General features: G+C 25.6%; 1 protein-coding gene across 1 annotated transcript in view; it reads left to right on the top strand.

Moving 5' to 3' along the window:
• Window positions 1-17,151: 17,151 nt before the first annotated feature.
• LOC112289158 (delta-aminolevulinic acid dehydratase, chloroplastic) overlaps window positions 17,152-19,921 on the top strand; it is a 4,503-nt gene continuing 1,733 nt past the window's right edge. The window contains exons 1-8 of the mRNA XM_024534119.3: window positions 17,152-17,253; window positions 17,490-17,822; window positions 18,178-18,289; window positions 18,567-18,640; window positions 18,834-18,902; window positions 19,185-19,268; window positions 19,451-19,520; window positions 19,894-19,921. The exon at window positions 19,894-19,921 is cut by the window's right edge and continues 28 nt beyond it. Of these exons, the coding sequence (XP_024389887.1) occupies window positions 17,523-17,822; window positions 18,178-18,289; window positions 18,567-18,640; window positions 18,834-18,902; window positions 19,185-19,268; window positions 19,451-19,520; window positions 19,894-19,921 (737 nt within the window). The 5' untranslated portion in view covers window positions 17,152-17,253; window positions 17,490-17,522. The remainder of the gene's footprint in view (window positions 17,254-17,489; window positions 17,823-18,177; window positions 18,290-18,566; window positions 18,641-18,833; window positions 18,903-19,184; window positions 19,269-19,450; window positions 19,521-19,893) is intronic.

Raw genomic sequence — 19,921 nt, forward strand, 5'->3', positions numbered from 1 at the left:
ATAATCTTATAATAAAAGATTTAAGGAGTAAATCATCAAAACTTCATTCAAAAATAAATATACAACTACATGATTTAAAAACAACAAAAGACCAATATTGATATCTTTCTAAAAGTAAAAAACATTCATTTAAAATAGGTTATGTGGTAAGGTATTCTTTTATTGTTGTATGAAGACTGATTGATATTATAATATGTTAGATTGTAAAACAAATTAACACAATTTTTTAGAGAAAATCATTTGATAGTTTTTTTAAGTAAAAAAGATATATACTCAAAAATAAAAAATAAAATATATATATACCTTCTTTCTTATACTTTATAAAATAATTAACATATAAAGAATAAAAAATTAGCATTGCTTCTTATGAGATAAATAACAATCAAAATTTTAAAGTAAAAAAAATCTTGAAGTTATATATGGACCAAAAATAAATTGGAATATCATAAGTATAGCAAAAAATATAATATTAGTAAATACATGTAGAAGTCTTTTAAGATTTTTAGAAATATAATATTTTTTTTATTCCTCTTATCAACAACATCTATTCAAATAATATAAAAAATATTAATAGTAGTAATAAGATAATATAAAATATAAAATAATAATGATATTAATAATAAAAATAATTTGAGATATTGCTAATACTACCATAAATTTTTATTTCCTACTATCACAATCTATCGAAAAAACTACTTTTTAAATAGATTATGAATTGTAATATGTTAAGTACTACAATTTCAAAAGATATTTTTTAAACTTTCTAATATTATTAGAAGTAAATACTTGTCAAAAATAAGAACTTAAAAATGTGATTAAATATATGAGATGTATCTTAAAGAAAGATGACATAAAAGAAATAAAAAAGTATATTTATTCAAAAAGAAACTCAAATGACTATTGCTAAAAACAAGAAAGTTATCGACTTTTGAAACTAGACTAAAAGCTAACAAAGAATTGACAAAAGTGAAAAAAAGTAATATTCAATAGATCATCCAATACATATCCAACTTACAAGACATGTGTCTAACTTGTAAGGTAAGTTTCTAATATGTGCACTACATGGTGTCACAAACATATATATTTTTTCAAAAAATTACCTAGATAATTTGACTATATGTTGTACATATTGACTACTTGTAGTACAAATTGGATATGTGGCATACATATAAAAAAAATTATCTTGAAAATTAAACATACATCATATAAGTTGGATATATGTTGAAGGTCTTGCAGAATGTTGCTTTTATAGCTTCTAATTAGATAGTACATATAAAGACAAGATTATTTCTTTTTTGTTATTTCTTTTTGAAAAATATCTCACTTGTTTATTTTTATTTTTTAAATTCTTATCTCTAACAAACTAATAAGAAGTCTTATAATATTATACTTTTGTCTTTTTTATATTGAGAATGAACTACTTGTTTTTATTGATAAGACATAAGCATATTAGAAGCTGTAGATTATCCACTTTTAAATTGATATTATTCTTAGAATTTTTATTTTTCTTGATTCTTTTCTTCTACATATCTTCAGTGATATTAAACATTTTTTTTTTTTATATTACATTATCATAGCAAAGCTTGTTGAAATGAAAAATGCAATAATACAAATGCAAGAGCAATTGAGGGTGTTAATGCTTGTAATGTATCAACTCAATTTACTACTACAAAGAGCAACAAGATTGACAAGAAGTAAAGATATAGAAATGATTAAAGTTAATTTAACATCTACACCAAATCATATTACTTCTTCTATAATGGAATATTATTTAAGCATTAGAAAACCAAGAATTGCCTTGCTTGAAAAGTTTAATGGTATAAGATCAAAGTTTTGAAGATTCATCAATTAAATATAACTTTGATTAAACTTCAATCTAAAAGCTATCTAATTCTAAAATCACAAGTCAAATATGTTAAATTACTACTTTTAGATTTTACTTTATCATGGTTTTCATATTTTCTTAAACAATGTGATTCAATATTGGTTTATGTAGACATTTTTTTGTAGAGTGTTGATCCATGTACAAGAAACATGATATAATTTGTGTTGAAATCAAAAATATTTGTTTTGTACAATAAAAAAATTAATGAATAATTTTATATGTTTTATAATTTTGATAACTTATAATTAATATCTACTAGGATAATGTTGCACTCATCAATTAATTTCTTTATAAATAACAATACTAGATAAAAAAAATTGATTCTAATTTACTTGACTTTGAGAAATTGAGTCAAGCAATGAATTTTGCAATAAAATATGACAATTGTCTTCTTGAATTTTAATATAAGAATTGCATAAGTGGACTTCAATATTTTTACAATTTAATGGAAATACCAATGTCTTTTTAATATATTTATTTAAAAATAAAAGACATATAAGTTGATACAATATACTTTAAATTTCTTACTAAATAAGAAAAGACTTACTATTATTAAGAAAGATTGTACTTATACTATAGAGAACCTAAGCACACTATTGAATATAGTCTAAAACAATAATACAACTTGAAAATGACGAATATGGCTATAAAAAAAAATAAAATATATATTCAAATTATAATAGAGTCTATGAAATTGGAATTTTATACAATACCTAATGAAGGTCATTTTTTCTCCTTCAAATCAACTCTTTGTTTTACAATAGGTATTTGTTTAGAACTTATAAATCATAAAGCCTCTATCTTATTAAATTGAGGAGCCTCAACTTATTTCTTAGATGAAAAGTGTGTTAAAAGTTATAGCATACTTTTAAGAAAGAAAACCAAATATGTAAACATAGAAGTAATAGATGATCATTTATTATTTTTTAGAAATGTTATCCATAAAACCTTTCTTACAAATGTAGAAAACAATGGCAACAATAGCTTCATGATATTTATTATAAATAGATCTTTATTTATCTAGTTATTTTTAATTTATCATAGATAAAAAAATATAATTCTTAGATAGATTAAATTTCTTATAGTCTTGATTTTTTCCAAAGTATAATAAAGAATTTTGTTCACTAAGTCAAAAGATATAAGTCTAGTACAACTAAATTCTATTTTGTAAGTGCAAGAACATTCATGCATGTTGCAAAAAAATTTATTTTTTTTATATTTATGCTACATCATTTTTAATGGCAAAAAAGATTCATGTAGGATACTAAGCTAATATTAAGAATATTAAAATACTTTTAAAATAAAAAATACATATATTCTTTCAAAGCATTGTTCTTATAATTGTTCAATTATCTTTTAAGAAGAAGACTACCATTTGGACCAATCTATAGTTTATGACTAAAAATAAATTATCCAAATTCAATGATTACATGTATGAAAACATGGTTAAGAATTTCATACGCTATTTAAAATTTCTAGCAAGAGCTCATACCAGTAAAAATATAGATGGATTACTACAAATATGTGTAGAATAATAAATATTTAATAAGATCACTACTAAGGATAGGTACTCTCTATCTTTAATATCTAGAATTTTTAATTAATCAAATTAAACTAAGATCTATATCAAAATAGATCTACAAGGAGCATTAAACTTAATATACAATAAGAGAAAAAATAAATAAAATATTACGTTTTGAATCATATATGGACATTTTGAATACGATGTCATATCTTTTGTATTCACAAATGCACTAGCTATTTTTCAACATCTAATAAATGATATCTTTTAAGATTTTTTAAGATTTTTTAAGATGATTTTATTGTTTATTATTAAGATAATATTTTAATTTACTCTAAGAGTATACAAGAATAATTTTTTTATATTTTTTTCATATTACATAAACTTAAAAATATAAGATTATATACCAAGATAAAGAAGTGTGTATTTTATATTATTTAATTTAACTTTTTAGAATATATTATTTAAAAATAAGACCTTATTATGGATCCTAAGAAAGTTTAAGTTATTATAGATTATAAAATTTTAAGAATGATAAGAGATATCCAATGTTTTTTAATATTTATCAATTACTATAAAAAATTTAATAGTTTTATTTTTCTAAATTTTAGCTCTACTTATATATTTAATTTGTAAAGACAAACTTAAATAGAATAAAGAAGTTGAAGCATTATTCAAAGCTTTGATGATTATTTTTATTCTTGTATCAATTTTGCATTGCATTAACTTCTTAAAGGCATTTTTGTTTTGTTTTGTTTTTTTTTTTTTTTTTGTTGTTATTGTTGTTGTTGTTGTTTGTTGTTGTTGTTTTTTTTTTTTTTTTTTTGACTTTGCTTCTGATGCGATTATGTCACAAATAAGAATAGTTGACAAACTTTAGTCAATAACTTTTCATTCAATTTTTTTTCCAAAACCAATGTAGGTAGATTTGATAATATCCTATAGCAAAGCTTTTTAGAAGTTGCATAGATTCATATTTGACTTTATATATGTTTATAATTGATTGATAGGTTAGAAACTTGGCCAAAAATTTAGACATATGTCATATATATTGGTAGCTTGTGGTACAAGATAATGATATAGGATGCATATAAGAAACTTATCTTGCAAGTTAAAATACATATCTCTCAAATTAGACATGTATTGGAGGTCGTATAAAACGTCACCACATAGTTCTTAATTAGATAGTATATACAAAGGCAAGAATAAAGCCTTTTTCATTCTTGTCAATGCCTTTTTAGTCTTTAGTCTCCTTTCAAGTCTTTCTAGTCTTCTTGTCTTTGGCAATAGCCTTTCTAATTTAATATTATAACATCTTTGAATAATTTTCTAATCTTTTTGAATGATATAAGAATTTATTGATCTTTTATTTTTTTAAAATTTATATCTTTGATAATTTGATAAGAATGCTTATTTATTATTATTTTTTATTTTTAAAAATAAGTAGATTATTTTATTTCTATTATTGTATATTAAAGGTTGTAGACTACCCATTTTTGAACTAACTTTTAGTTTTCTAAACATTGGTTGTTTTTTTGTAAAGAGAATGGATTATCATTCTTTGTAGAAACTTTCATTTCATATTAGAGAATATAAATTACCTTTCTTTAATTTGACTTGTGAATTTATTTGAATATTCTATAAAATAAAAAATTATAGATGCTATTCATGATAGAAGTAAAAATAGATTTGTAACTATTGCAGATCATCAAAAGCTTATCGATACTCTTAGGATCAAAATCACACATATTTTTAATGTGAAACATGAAGATATTATTTATATGCCTATAAAAGAAGTCAACAATGAGATTTAGACTCTATACTAATAAATTGAGTAATTAAGTGAAGTAAGTAGATTAAGTTCACAATTGAATGCAAAATGCCTTATTTCTATAAGTATGAGAGAGGCAAGGATAAGCATGCTAAAGACGTTTGCTTAAAGTTTTGAAGTTTTTTATAATAAATTAAGTTATTTCTAAGGCTACATCTTTTTCAATGCCTTAATGAATTTACTCAAGTTGGATTCATAGATGCACTTCTATCCGAGAGTACTCTTTTTTGGTTTGTAACTTTGTTAGAAAAAGATTCATGATTCTTTTATAATTTAAATTAATTTTTATAAGTCTTTATGGCCATATTTTAAAAAAATAATTAAAAAAAGATAATAGAGATCAAACTTTTATCTTTATAAGAAGAATCAAGTTCAATCAATATATATGCTGCAAGATTTCAAAACCTTGCTTATAACATGGATTAGAATGAAAAAATCTTTATTAATCAATTTTGATATGAATTGAAAAACAATGTCAAAAATTAATTATTAACAATGCCAAGAACAGATTCTTGAAGCAATTTATTGCTTAAGCCATTGCATACAATAATCAACAAGAAAGCCACTAAGAACAAAGATTTAATTGGAAATGTACAAGTTAATTCATAGTGACAACTTCTATGTTTGCAGATACTTATTTGTTAAGGCCAAATCCTATGCAAATTGACATGATATATTTTAAATTTCTTATTAAGGAAGAAAAGACTTGATATTGTTAAAAAAGATTGTGCATATATTGTAGAAAACCTAAACACATTATCCAACATTGCCTAAAGAAGCAACATAATTACAAAATGAGGAGCATAGTTATCAAAAAAGATAATATGTCAAAAAATAGGCTTTTCCAATTACAATAGCAATCATGCAATTGAAATCTTGTATAACAACTGATAAAGAAAATATTCTTTTTTCAAATTTTTTATCTTATTTTAAAATAGAAGTTTATTTAGGATCAAAAAATCATAAAATCTTTGACTTATTAGTTCCAAGAGCTTCAACTTGTTTTATAAGTAAAGTCTTTATTAAAAAGTAAGAAATATCTTTAATTAAGAAAAATAAATCTATACATATAGAAGACATAGATGATTGTTTGTTGCCCTCTAAAGACATTACTCATAAAATAGTTCTTTTAGATATAACAACTAAAAATCATAATAGATTAATAATATTTAATATGATTAGATCTCCTTTTAATTCAATTATTTTAGAATTATTATGGTTAATAAAGTATAACCATCAAATAGACTAGATTTCTTATAACCTTGATTTTTCTTGTAGTTTAGTCCATGATTCTAATAGTCAAGTAAAAATTCATAAGTTTAATATATCCAAATCTTTATTGATAGATGTAAGAGCTTTTATGTATACTAAAAAAGAATGGTCACCGTTTGTTATATATACCACATCTATTTCTAATTATAAAAGACTAAAATTAGTTTTTCAAGCCAATACTAAGATTCTATATATATATATATATATATATATATATTTTAAAAAATAAATTCAGAGCATTATTCCTATGGCTACTCCATTAATCTTCAAGAAAGAGCTCAACCACCATTCAAATCAATCTAAAACTTATCATAAAATAAGTTGGTTGTATTTAAAAGATACATTGACAAGATCTTAGCTAAGAACTCCATATTCTATTTTAAATATCTAATAGGGGCTCCTATCTTATTTGTGAAGAAAAAAAATGGATCTTTGCGGATATGTCTTGACTATCAAGGGCTCAATAAGATCACCATTAAAAATATGTATCCTCAACCTTTGATTTCAAAACTTTATAATCAATTAAATTAAATAAAGATTTATATAAAAATAGATCTATAAAGAATATGCAATTTGATGTATATTAAAAAAAAAGATGACTAAAAAATTATATTTTAAATTATGTATGGGCATTTTGAATATAATATTATGCCTTTTCAATTTGAAAATGTACAAGCTATTTTTTAATATCTAATAAATGATGAATTTTTAAATTTTCTTCATAATTTTATTATTTTTTTATCTAGATAATATTTTAATCTATTCTAAAAGTATAAAAAAAATATGAATTTTATTTTTTTCATGTATTATAAAAACTAAGAAATATAGGATTATACACCAATATAAAAAAGTGTGTATATCATACTATTCAAGTTGAATTTTTAGAATATATCATTTTCAATAATAGCTTTATGATGGATCTTAAGAAAATCCAAACAATTATAGATTAAAAGATCTCTAAAAAAATCAAAGATATATAATATTTTTTGAGATTTGCAAAATTATTACCATATCTTCATTATTATTTTATTTTTTTTTTCAAATTATGGCTCTTCTTATACATTTGATTTATAAAGACAAACTTAAATAGAGCAAAGAAGCTAAAATTTCTTTTGAAGTATTGAAGACAATATTTATTTATGCACAAAAATAAATTTTGTATAGCATCAACTTTTCTAAGGCATTTTTTATGAAAAAAATGTATCAAACTTTGCTATAAGTAATATTCTTACAAATTGGAGTAGATAACAAGTTCTACCTAACAACTTTCTATTTTAAAAAAAATTTAGTAATTGAAATCTACTATGAGATCTACAACAAAAAGCTTCTTACAATCTTGGATTCATTTCAAGAATAGTATCATTATGTAGAAGGCACTTCCAATCTAGTCACTATATATATACATTACAAAAACGTCAAGCATTTCATATCAACATGTATTTTGAATCCTTGCCAAGCTCATTGAAGCATGTCTTTAACAAGATTTAATTTTAAGATTACTTATTAAGATTGAAAAAAATAAGATTTATTAGACGTCTATTTTAGATAATCTTATCTTATATCAAAAGAAGTATATGTAACTTTTGATTAACAAAAAATGATTTTCTTGAAGCCAAAGCATTTCTATCTTTGAATAATGAAATCAACATTGAATGTTGATTCAATCTTTCTCAAATAAGTTCAATCAAGTGTGTCCTTTGAACTTCTTATTCATGATATTAAAAAAATAAATTTAAATTCTTATGAGACTTCTAAGTTCTAGTTCAAGAATAGTCTACTATATTTCAAGGAGCAATTATATTTTCTAAAAGGCAAAATATAATTACGTATTCTTCATGCTCATCATGACTTTTGAGCACTTGAGTATTTTAGAGACAATAAGATTTTGAAGCAAATATATAGAGATTTTTCGTGGCCTCAATGTGGAAGGCAATAAAAGATTTTGCATAATCATATGACATTTTTTCAAGATCAAAAACTCCTTGTTATCAATCTTTATGACTTCTTTAGCCATTACCTATTCTAGAAGAATTATTATCTTTTGTTTTTATAGATTTTATCATGATATTGTGTGGTAACATGATTATATAGTAAAAAATAAAAATATGGGTGTTATTTTAGAATAATGTGGTAAAAAGATGTAGTTGAAAAGTAAAGATAAATGATAGAAATATAATAAAAGATTTAGTCTTAATATGACTTTTTATAGAAAGAACTATTTACTTTGTAGAAGCATAAATGAACCAAATTAAAGTAAATAAAATAAGAAATAAATATAGACCTACTTAAGAAAGAAATAATAATAGATTAAATTAAAACTTATCTCAAATTACTAAACATTGATACCCAAAGAGGACTAGTGATCAAAGAGAATCAAAATCAGATCCTAAAACACAAAATTGTGCCTATATGGCAATTTTACGGATTTTTTGTAAATCTAAGAATAAAATTTGAGAGTAGACTAGAGGAGAGATTTTTAGGCATTAGTTTCATGTCATTTGAATCAATATTAAGATTTTGAGGAATTTTTAAAGTTAATGATATTCTTGGTAGGATGAAGGTTTGAGAAATAAAAACATGTTTATAAATTTAAAGGTTCCTTGAATTCTATGCTGTGTGTATAAATGAAATTTGAGCAATGTATTAGTATGCTACTTATAAATGTGTATGCAAATTTTGAGGTCAATCAAATGGTTAGATTGAAGTATATGAGGATATTTTTTAGATCATGGTTTCAAAAATTGGAGTTTGAAGGTCATCGAGTATTTTTAAGATCTTTAATAATTTGATAATTGGATTGAAGTGATTATTTTGTTTAAATATTAGATTCAATTTTCAACATTTGGGTGAAATTTGAGAATAATTCAATAGTTCAAGAAGGAGATATTAGCCCTAGAAGTTCAACATTAAGATTTAATTAGGAGGTTGTCCAACACTTGATTGAATTATCTGGCATTTCTCTTAATTGATAAGTGCAATTGATTTCATCTTTCTTGTATGTATTTTTAATTAAGATATTAAAAAGTATCCAAATTTTGAATTGATATTAATGGTTTGATCATTAATTCTTGTAGTTTCAATCTAATATAGGATTTATTAAGAATTTATTTAAGATTTAGAATTTGATTAGGATTTACTTAAAATTTATTTTATAATTTGTATAGGATTTAGAATTCATTAAGATTTGATCTAAGATTTGATTAAGGTTTAATTAGGATTTCAATTAAGGTTTGTCCTAGGACTTAGTTAAAATTTAATTAGGATTTTAATTAGGATTTGAAATAGGATTTAATTAAGATTCATTAGAATTTTAATTAATATTAAATTAAAATTTGATTAAGATTTATTTAAAGTTTTTATTTTTAATATTTCTTTAGAAATTTTTATTATTTTTTTAAAAGTTTTTATTCCTAGTATTTTTTTAAGATTATTGTTGGTTCTTTAAAGGTTTATTTTTATGTTTCTTTAAGATTTTTTGTAATTTTTTAAAGATTAGTTTAAAACTTTTTTTTTATTTCTTGTACAAATTCTTTTAAATTTATATTGAATTAATCAAAGTTTGATTATGATTATTAAGTTTTATTTAAAATTTATTTGAAATTCAATTAGACTTCATAAGATTGTTGCTACATTTCTATTTACCTTCCACAACTAGGTGCCTAGTGCATTCTCAAGCAAGAGCATATGTAATACAATAATGGATCTTCTAGTCTTACATACATATGATTTTTTATTTGTGATAATAGATTATTTTATCAAAATGGCACTTTTTGTACTAAGTAAAAATCTATCATAGGTGAAGAAACAATTAAGCTATTCCATAACAATATCTATCGCTATCATGTATTACATAAGAATATTATATTAAATAAAAGAACTTAATTTGTATCAAGATTTTAGAAAACTCTTTTTAAGATTTTAAAGATGGACACAAAATTATCTTTGACTTTTTATCTTCTAATCAATAGACAAATAGAGCAAATAAATCAAATATTGGAGTAATATTTAAGGTATACCATCAACTACTAACAAGATGATTGAACAACTCTTTTGCTATTGGCAAAGTTTATTTATAATAACATGATATATTTTTCTATACAATAGTTTTTTTTGCTAATTATGGTTATTATCTATAGCTTGATGCTTTTGACTTTGTAAAAGTTGATAATCTTGAGGCAAAAGATTTGGTAATTTATTTATCTAAGCTACATATAACGATGAAGGTACAATTAAAAGTAGCTCAAGAACAACAAACAATCAATACTAATGCCTATTACAAAGAACAAATTCAATTTTATTTTGTTAATAAGATATAGTTACTTTGTCACAATATCAAGACTAGCTATTTTTGTGACAAGTTGGATTACCTTAGGCTTAGACCATTTTCTATTTCTAAATAAATCAATCCTATTTCTTATTGATTATATATATAGGAGTCTATGAAGATCCATCTTGTATTCTACATATTTCTTCTTGAATCATATCAGACATTGAATATCTCAAAATAAAGATAAATGCCATCTCTTCTTATAGAAGTAAATAATAATAAAGAATTTAAGATAGAAAAAGTCTTAGATTTAAGCCAATGTTTAAATAGGTTAAAATGTCTTCTTTATTGACACAAATATGACATTTATAATACCTATCAATTACCTTCAAAGAAAACAAAGATTAAAGTATATAGCAAACATAATTTTCCACATCTTGGACTTCTTTAATATATGATGATCGTTCCTTGTGGAACTTGTTCCTAAAAAAGTTGTGAGATAATATCACGGACATACATATTTATTCTATTAATTATCTAATTACCTAATATGAATAGATAGAAGTAAATTAAAGTAGATAAAATTGATGATATCTTATAAAGTAGCTTCTTAGAAGCTTAATAAATGTAGCTTTTATTTTTAGATGATTGATAGATTAAAAACTTAGCCAACAAAGTAGTTATGTGTTGCACATGTTGGTAGCTTATAGTACAAGTTAACTATGTAGTGGATATATAAAAAAACTTGCCTTACTAGTTAAGATACATGACTTGAAAATTGGACATATATCAAAGGTTCTATAGAATGTTGTCATATTATGTCTGTTCTTACTTCAAAAGGCACCAAGCACCTTGTTATAGAAGATGAATAGAAATACAATAATAATCCTATTAAGCCTAATAGAATCTTAAGTAAATTTTAAGTAATCTTTAATAATCCTAATCAACTTCAATCAATCCAAAATAAATTTAAAAGAAGTTATAAAAGAAACATAAAGAAGTTATAAATTAATCTCAATAAAATAAAATAAAATAAAATAAAATCTTAAAAAAATATTTAAAATAGAAAGTTTTAAAGAAATAATAAAAAATCCTAAAGAAATATTAAAAATATAAATTACAAATGAATCATAAATAAATCATAATTAAATTTTAATTAAATTTTAATTAAATTTTAATTAAAATCTTAATAAATTTTAATCAAATTCTAGGTCAAATTCTAATAAAATCCTAATAAAATCCTGAAGTCTAAACCAATCCTAATAAAATCTTAGTAAAATCCTAATCAAATCTTAATCAAATATTAATCAAATCACAATCAAGTTGAAAAAAAATCCTAAATTCTAAACAAATCTTATAATTTTTTTAATTCTTAATCAAATTCTAAATAAATTATAATCAAATCCTATATCCTAAACTAATCTTAATCAATTTTTAATCAAAATTTAAAACTTGAATAAATTCTTAACAAATCCTATAGTGGATTAAAAATTCAATAACTAATAATTGAACTATTAATTTTGACTCAAAATTTGCATACCTTGCAACAATTTAGCAATATGCATAAAGAATGTGAAAAAGGTTGGACATACCAAATAGATGATTATTTCAAAACTTTGCTCAGGGATTGGGTAGCCTTCTTTTCCAACCTTGATGTTGATATTTCTAAGCCACAATCTCTTAATATAATAATTCAATTCAATTCATTCTAAACTTTTTACAATTGTCAAAAATCTAGCTATCTACCTTTGAATAAAATTATATTTCAATTCAGCCAAGAGATTGATAGATACTTTAGAAATCATCACTAATCCTCTCAATTCCAATTTCGAAGACCATGACCTACAAAAGCCTCATATGCTTCAATCTAACTACTTGATTGACTTCAAATTTTTCACACATATTCACAACATTTACAATAATAATTTTTAAAATTTTTACTTATGAATACATCATGAAACTCACAAAATCCTAAAATATATAAACTTGTTTTTATTTTTTGAAATCTAAATCCACCAAGTACATTATTAACTATGAAAATTCTTCAAAATCTTAATATTAATCTAAATGACATGAAACAAACATTCAAAAAACTTTTTTCAATTTTGCTCTCAAATTCTACTCTCTAATTTACAAAAAAACCTTGAAGTTGCTATAGGTATATGGTTTTGTGCCTTAAAGTTTGATTTTGATCCAAGGTGATAATTGATCCTCTTTGGATATTAATTTTTTAATAATTTGAAATAAATTTTTCTTTAATCTATTTTTAATACTCTTCTTAATATATTTATATTAAGTTTTTATCTTATTTACTTTTATTTGGCTCATTTATACCTCTATAAAATAAATAGAAGTCCTTTCTATAAAAAACAATATTAAGACTAATTTTTTTTACTACCTTTCTGTAATTTATTTTTGTTTTTTCTTCTACATCTTTTTACTAGGCTCTTCTACAATAATATCAATATTTTTATTTTTCACCATATAGTCATTTTACTATATGACAACATCACTACATAGCTCCTTATTTAGATAGTATATATAGAAGCAATAGTGAAGCCTTCTTTAATTTTCTCGATACCTTTTAACAACAATCAAGAGTTTGATGTCAAAGATATCTTAAATTTGAGGCAGTACTAAAATACGTTGTAATATCTTATATATTGATATAGATATGATATTAATAAATAAACAAAGAAGCCATATAAAAATCTTGCAAATATAGCAGAGAAGGTCAATGTTTTTTTTATTGTTGACATCCATCAAAACCAAGATAAAGAGTTAAGAAACATTTTATTATAAAGAATTTTTTTTATAGAAGATTGCATTCTATCTTCTATCAGTATTTGTGATTTTTTTGTATTTGTAGTACTAAAGAAATAAAGATTCAACAACATACAAATTCAATTCGAGAGTTATTATTTTTTTAGTTATTAGATGAGACATTGCAATTATCTTAGCTTTTTAGATAAGGTAATAAAAATGAAAATCCTCAAGAACAACATATTTTTTCTCAAATAGATGGTAAAATATAATATATTTGATATCACAATCTTAAGAAAAATTCTTAATATTTGGTGATATTATTAGAAGTAAAAACTACTCTTGATGGTATTCTAAATATTTTATTTGAAGGAAGTTATTGAAACTTCAACTATGATTATATAATAGAATGATTTTTTTACTTTGATATAGGATACTATTAATAGTTGAGAAGAATTATCAAGTACCTTCAAAAGAAACAAAAATTAGAATGTGTGGTATAAATAATTTATTATAACTTAGACTTCTTTAACATATGGCCATTATTCCTTGTAGGACTTATCTTTAGAAAGAAAGAAATAATGTCATGAATATACATATTTATTTGAATTAAAGATATTACATAAAAATAAATAAAATTTAATAAATTTGATAATATCTTGTAAAAAAGCTTCTTAAAAGCTTTATGGCTATGGATTTGACTTTATTTGTCTTTGTAGGTAATTGATAGGTTGAAAACTTAGCCATCAAGTTGGCCACTTGTGATACAAGTTGGACATGTGGCATACATATAAAAAACTTGTTTTGAAAATCAAACACATGTCGTACATGTTGGACACATGTTAGAGGTCCTATAGAACGTTATCACATAGTTTTTAGTTAAATAATATATATAGAGTCAAATTTGAGGCCTTCTTCATTCTTATCAATTCTATTTTTTGCTTCTAATTTAGTTTATAGAATTTTTAGTTTCTTAATCTTTTGCCATAGCAACTCTAGTTTCTTCTTCATTATATATATATATATATATATATATATATATATATATTATCTTTCTTTCAAAAGAATCTTACTTAATTATTTTTTTAAGTTCTTGTCTTTGATACATAATCAACTTATACAACAATTACCTATATGTGCAATATGTGGCCAATTTGTTGGCTAAGTTTTCAACCTATCAATCACCTACAAATACTAAAAAAGTCAAATTTGTATCTATAAAGCTTCTAAAAAGCTCTTCCATGAGATATTATAAATTTATCTATTTCCACTTAATTCTTCTTATATAAATAAATACTAATATTAATATGTATGTTTATGGCAATTTTATATCTAATATTATTCCACATCTATTATTTGAAGGTAATCATAATGAATTAAAATATAAATTTAATAATAAGGTAGTTGTCTTTGTCTATGTACAAGATATTATTCGTGGCTTCAATAACCTATGAACTACTTTTGTATATAAAAAATCAATTATTTTTAGCAAATATTATTGAGAAAATCTTAAATATTATTAAGTTGTAGAATAACTTAGAATCTTATTGCTCTCTATGTTATTTTTTTCTAAAATTTAAAAAATAATACTATATATATCTATACTATTTAAATAAATATAAATTAGTAGATGTAAAAATATATGAGATAGTTAAGATCTTCTTCTAAATTCATTGAAGAAACTACCTAGATACATATTAGATGTGTAGATATATTATGTAGCTATGCAAACTTCTTTAAGAAGTTTTTTACTTTTAAAAACTACTATAAAATTATTCTATAATTTAAAATTGATCTACAAGTTTTGTTGTTTTTAAAAGTTTTTTTATATGGTGCAATTGTTTATTTATTTATTTTTATTTATTTATTAATTTTTAATATAAAAGCAAGATTAAAACTAGTTTCAATCTTCTTGATGCCTTTCTTATATTCTAATCTTGGTTGAAAATTCTTAAGTTTCTTTGTATATGATAATAGTTGTTTTAATACTTTTATACTTATGAAATGTATACCTTCTTAGAAAGTGTGTGTGTATATATACATACATATATATTCTAAAAATTATGTTTAGATTTATGTTTTTGATACAAAAAAATTATATTGAATTATTTAACAAATACTCAAAAATACTTTTGTGATTTTCATTGGTTTTTTAATATTTTTATAAAATAACTTAGATTAGTGTGATGTGTGGTAGAATTTCATTATTAGTGGTTATAATCTACATATATTCTAACATTATCATCGAAGTTTACAAAAAGGTCTTATGATTGTTAAGGAGTAAGTTACAGAAATAAAGTAAATATTTGTGTTGTATATATTCTATGACAAGAATATGAAAGAAATCATTTTGTAAAATCACAAATTTTTATAAGTTGTAAGTATTGATGATACTATTAAATATAATAAAATCTTAAAATAAAATATTGCTATTTATTGACCTTATAAAGAATAGAAACTTACAAATATTAAAAATTCAACTAATCCATAGTATTAAAAATATAATATTCTGTGCTAAATTAGGTGAAAATTAATTATATACAGATGTAGATTAAACGAAAAATTTGGTATTTATAAGTTTTGTAATATGCCACAAAAATTAATATTTGTAAAGATTGAAATATATGCATATAATTTGGACAGAGAAAGTTCATTTATTATAGCTGTTTTCACATAATAGATCAGTGATTTTAAAATACTAATTCTGTCTAAATTTCATTAAAATGAATCTAATTTGATTAAGGGAGTACCATTTCTAAGCCTAGGTTTTGGAAACCACTAATACAAAAGTAGAGATGGCAAGAAATAGGTTTTGTTTTGTTTTGTTTTAATAAATGACACTTGTAGCCATTGGCATGGTTGAAAATGCCACCATCTCTTACATGTTCAATGATATATCAACCTCATAAGTAGAATTTTGTTATTGTATGTAATTCTTTATTCTAATGAACAAAAGATAGTTTCCCTAGTACATATTTTTGTAGAACTGCTTACAACACTTTTATACACAATCTTCCACAAAACAATAACCAAAGATGCAAGATTATAAAACAGAAGGAAATACATGAGAGGAAGACTCAATAGAATGGATTTTCAGACAAAAACTAAATGAATTGATGGCATTTAAAAAAAACAAAACAAAACAAAAAATTATGTACTCATACTGATTATTAAACACAGGTAATAAGAGACAGGTTACAAACATTGCAACACATTTCAATCAATGATTCGAAACAAACAAAAAAAAACCTGGAAAACGTTAATTTATCAATAAATTTATCTGCAACAGTGATAAACTGTACTGTTCCAGAGTAAAAAAAAAAAAAAAACACAAAACAAAACAAAACAAAAACAAACAAACACACACACACACACTCATATACAAAAATTCATTGTTAACAGAACACTTCGTTTCATCCCAAACACTGCGAAGCCTTTGTCCAAGCTAATTTTAGAATTAGTGAGATGTTCAGTGATTAGTTCGGGAGCAGGAACGAAAACACGACAATGTGGGCGAGATTAGCAAATGAATGATATTTATCATGTGGATGAATGAAGTCGATGCTAAGATAAGGTAGTCAATATTGCTCAGCTGCGTCGGCTCTGTCGTTGCGCTTGCCTCTGCTCCTTCGCCGCCTGCGTCGCCAATTTCAAGCTCAATTCTCAGCTTGTGGACTCTCTCCACTCGCATTGCTGATCTCTTGTATTCTAAGGTCGGATTACACCTCCTTAACTTCAGTTTCTGTCAGTAAGATCCCATATTGAGAGCTTTTTTGTGGTGCTGTTGGTATTCGTTTCGGTGCTTCTGGCACTGGACGATGCTTTGTAGAGTTGGGTTCTTCGTGAATTGTTCGAGAATTTGAGTTGGGATGAGCTTTTTTGTGTATTAGGTTTTTGGTCAGGCGTTTAGGTAGGGCGATTGAAGTGAAGACGGTGAGTTTCTGTGCAGGTTGGAAGTTGGGTTCTCAGGGGGGAAGATCAAATGGCAGGTGTGACGATGGCAGCGGGTTGTGGGGTGTCGCAGGCCCTCTCTGCCGGTGCGAGTCATGAAGGTTTGCGACGCATTGCCCCCGCATTTGGTACCGTGGTTGTGCCCATTCCTAGCCGTTGTAAGGTGTCGAGGAGGGTGAAGGTGGAGGCAATTGCTGAACCTATAGCGAAGAGTACTGTGCGGACTATCGAGGAGTGCGAGGCTGATGTTGTTGCTGGAAATGCTCCCGCGGCTCCTCCTGTTCCTGCCAAACCCAAGGCTCCGGAGGGTACACCCAGAATTTCTCCATTGGTGAGAGCCTATCTAGGCATTGTATTGGACATTAAGATCCCTGCTCTTGAATGATCAGAATGTCTTCACATGTTTCCTGAGCTTCTTTCTTGTTTCTATTTTTATTTCCTCCTGGTTCGCAATTGAGTTGTTTTTCGATAGTCAGGAAGGTAGTTTTAAACCTTGGACGGATTTCTGCTAGTTCTTCACTCAGCTTGCGCCAATTCTCCTCCAATACCTGGTCATCTGCCGACATTGTGTCTGCTAAGTTACACTGATAGTACGAATTAGTATTATCTAACTAAAGATTACTCAAGTGTTGGTGAGTGGATTGCTGGACGGGGTTCACACAGTATTAAGTGCATTTCGGCTGCAGGTAATGCCTGCGAGGCCACGAAGAAATCGCAGATCTGCAGCTCTTCGTGCCGCTTTTCAAGAGACCACAGTTTCTCCTGCGAACTTCATTCTTCCACTATTTGTCCATGAAGGTTTGCCCTCAATTTCACCTCACTGGCAGTGACCAGTCAATTACTGTTGCATCACGATCAACCCTTTCCATCCAGTCGTGTTTAATTTTGTCTTCAGCTTGCATCATCAATGATCTCACAATGAGTCCTTGTCAACTTAGTGATTGTATTTTCGTCATTTTCTGATTGGATTTAATGATATAATCCAAGCTCCATCTATCATGTTGTCCCGTAAACCTCCGTTTCACAGGCTGCTTACAATAATGTTTTACATTTATGACTGAATATGTGGACTCAGGAGAACAGAATGCACCGATTGGGGCAATGCCAGGTTGCCAGCGCCTTGGATGGCGTCATGGGCTCATTGATGAGGTAGATTTCAATTTTATAACTACAAGTACAATAAAAATTACTTCACTGCGGATGTTGACTCTGTCTATTCATCCCTAGCCGACCAGCCCAATGCAGATATTGAAACAGTTTCTGGTGGATCCGGGTTTCTTTTTTACTAAAGGAGGTTATGATATTTTAGTTTTGATGACACTAGTCACTGTTGTGTTACCAGGTGTACAAGGCAAGAGATGTTGGTGTTAACAACGTTGTTCTCTTTCCCAAAGTTCCCGACGCGCTTAAGGTGAGCTCAATGTCTATTGATTTTGTCTTTTAAACGAACGTCTTATGTTGAGCTGCAAGCATTTATTTATTGAACTTAGGATGGTATTTCTATCTAGTAAAACCTCCAAAGCACTTTTGGTTTGCTACATTCTTGTGTTCAAATAACCTTCATTTCGTTGTAGCTGTGTATCATATTTTGAGCAAGAGAGGGCAATACGGAGTAGATTCTTAGGATTAATTGTTTCAGGAAACCTTCAAACTTTCAGCATGAGATCCTGAGTTGGTTTTTTTCTTCGTGCAGTCCTCAACTGGAGATGAGGCTTACAACCCCGATGGGCTGGTTCCACGGTGCATTCGGTTACTCAAAGACAAATTCCCTGATTTGGTAAGCCAGGTCAAGAAACTTATCTGCTAGTGTCGTTTTCTGCTAGTTCTTCGTTCTAGAGTAAATACATGAAAATTGTCAATGGAAAAATACATAAACAAACAAAATTGCTTTGGGTTATCATTTCTGGATTAATGTTCATAGTAGAATGTTTCTGATGAGCTTGTGGTCAAATTTCACAGGTGATTTACACAGATGTGGCGCTAGATCCTTACTCTTCAGATGGTCACGATGGCATAGTTCGGGAAGACGGTATATAATATTTGATTTTAGAATCATCGTTTTCTGTATTAAATGTTGACCATTTTTCCGCTCTCATATGTGTCGCTAGTCTCTGGCGACTTGTGCTGCCCTTGGTCGCTAAATTCTATTGGGGTATTTTAATGTTAGTTTTTTGGCATCATTGGTGCGTTCCTTTGTCTGCTACAATCTGATCATATCCTGGACAGCTGTCGCTATAGACCTTAGTGCTAGTTGTAGACTTGTAAGAGTGCCAATGAATTGATTTTCATTTCTTTATGCTATTCCATCAATTAAAACTTAACTGAATTCAATGAATAGCTAAGGAAAAGACCTGACACACCATACTGCAAATCATGCTTACCATGGACATGTCCTAATACAGGAGTGATTATGAACGACGAGACAGTTCA

Source organism: Physcomitrium patens, chromosome 12, assembly GCF_059467195.1.
Source record: "Physcomitrium patens ecotype Gransden chromosome 12, ASM5946719v1, whole genome shotgun sequence".
In the NCBI taxonomy this organism is placed as follows: Eukaryota; Viridiplantae; Streptophyta; class Bryopsida; order Funariales; family Funariaceae; genus Physcomitrium; species Physcomitrium patens.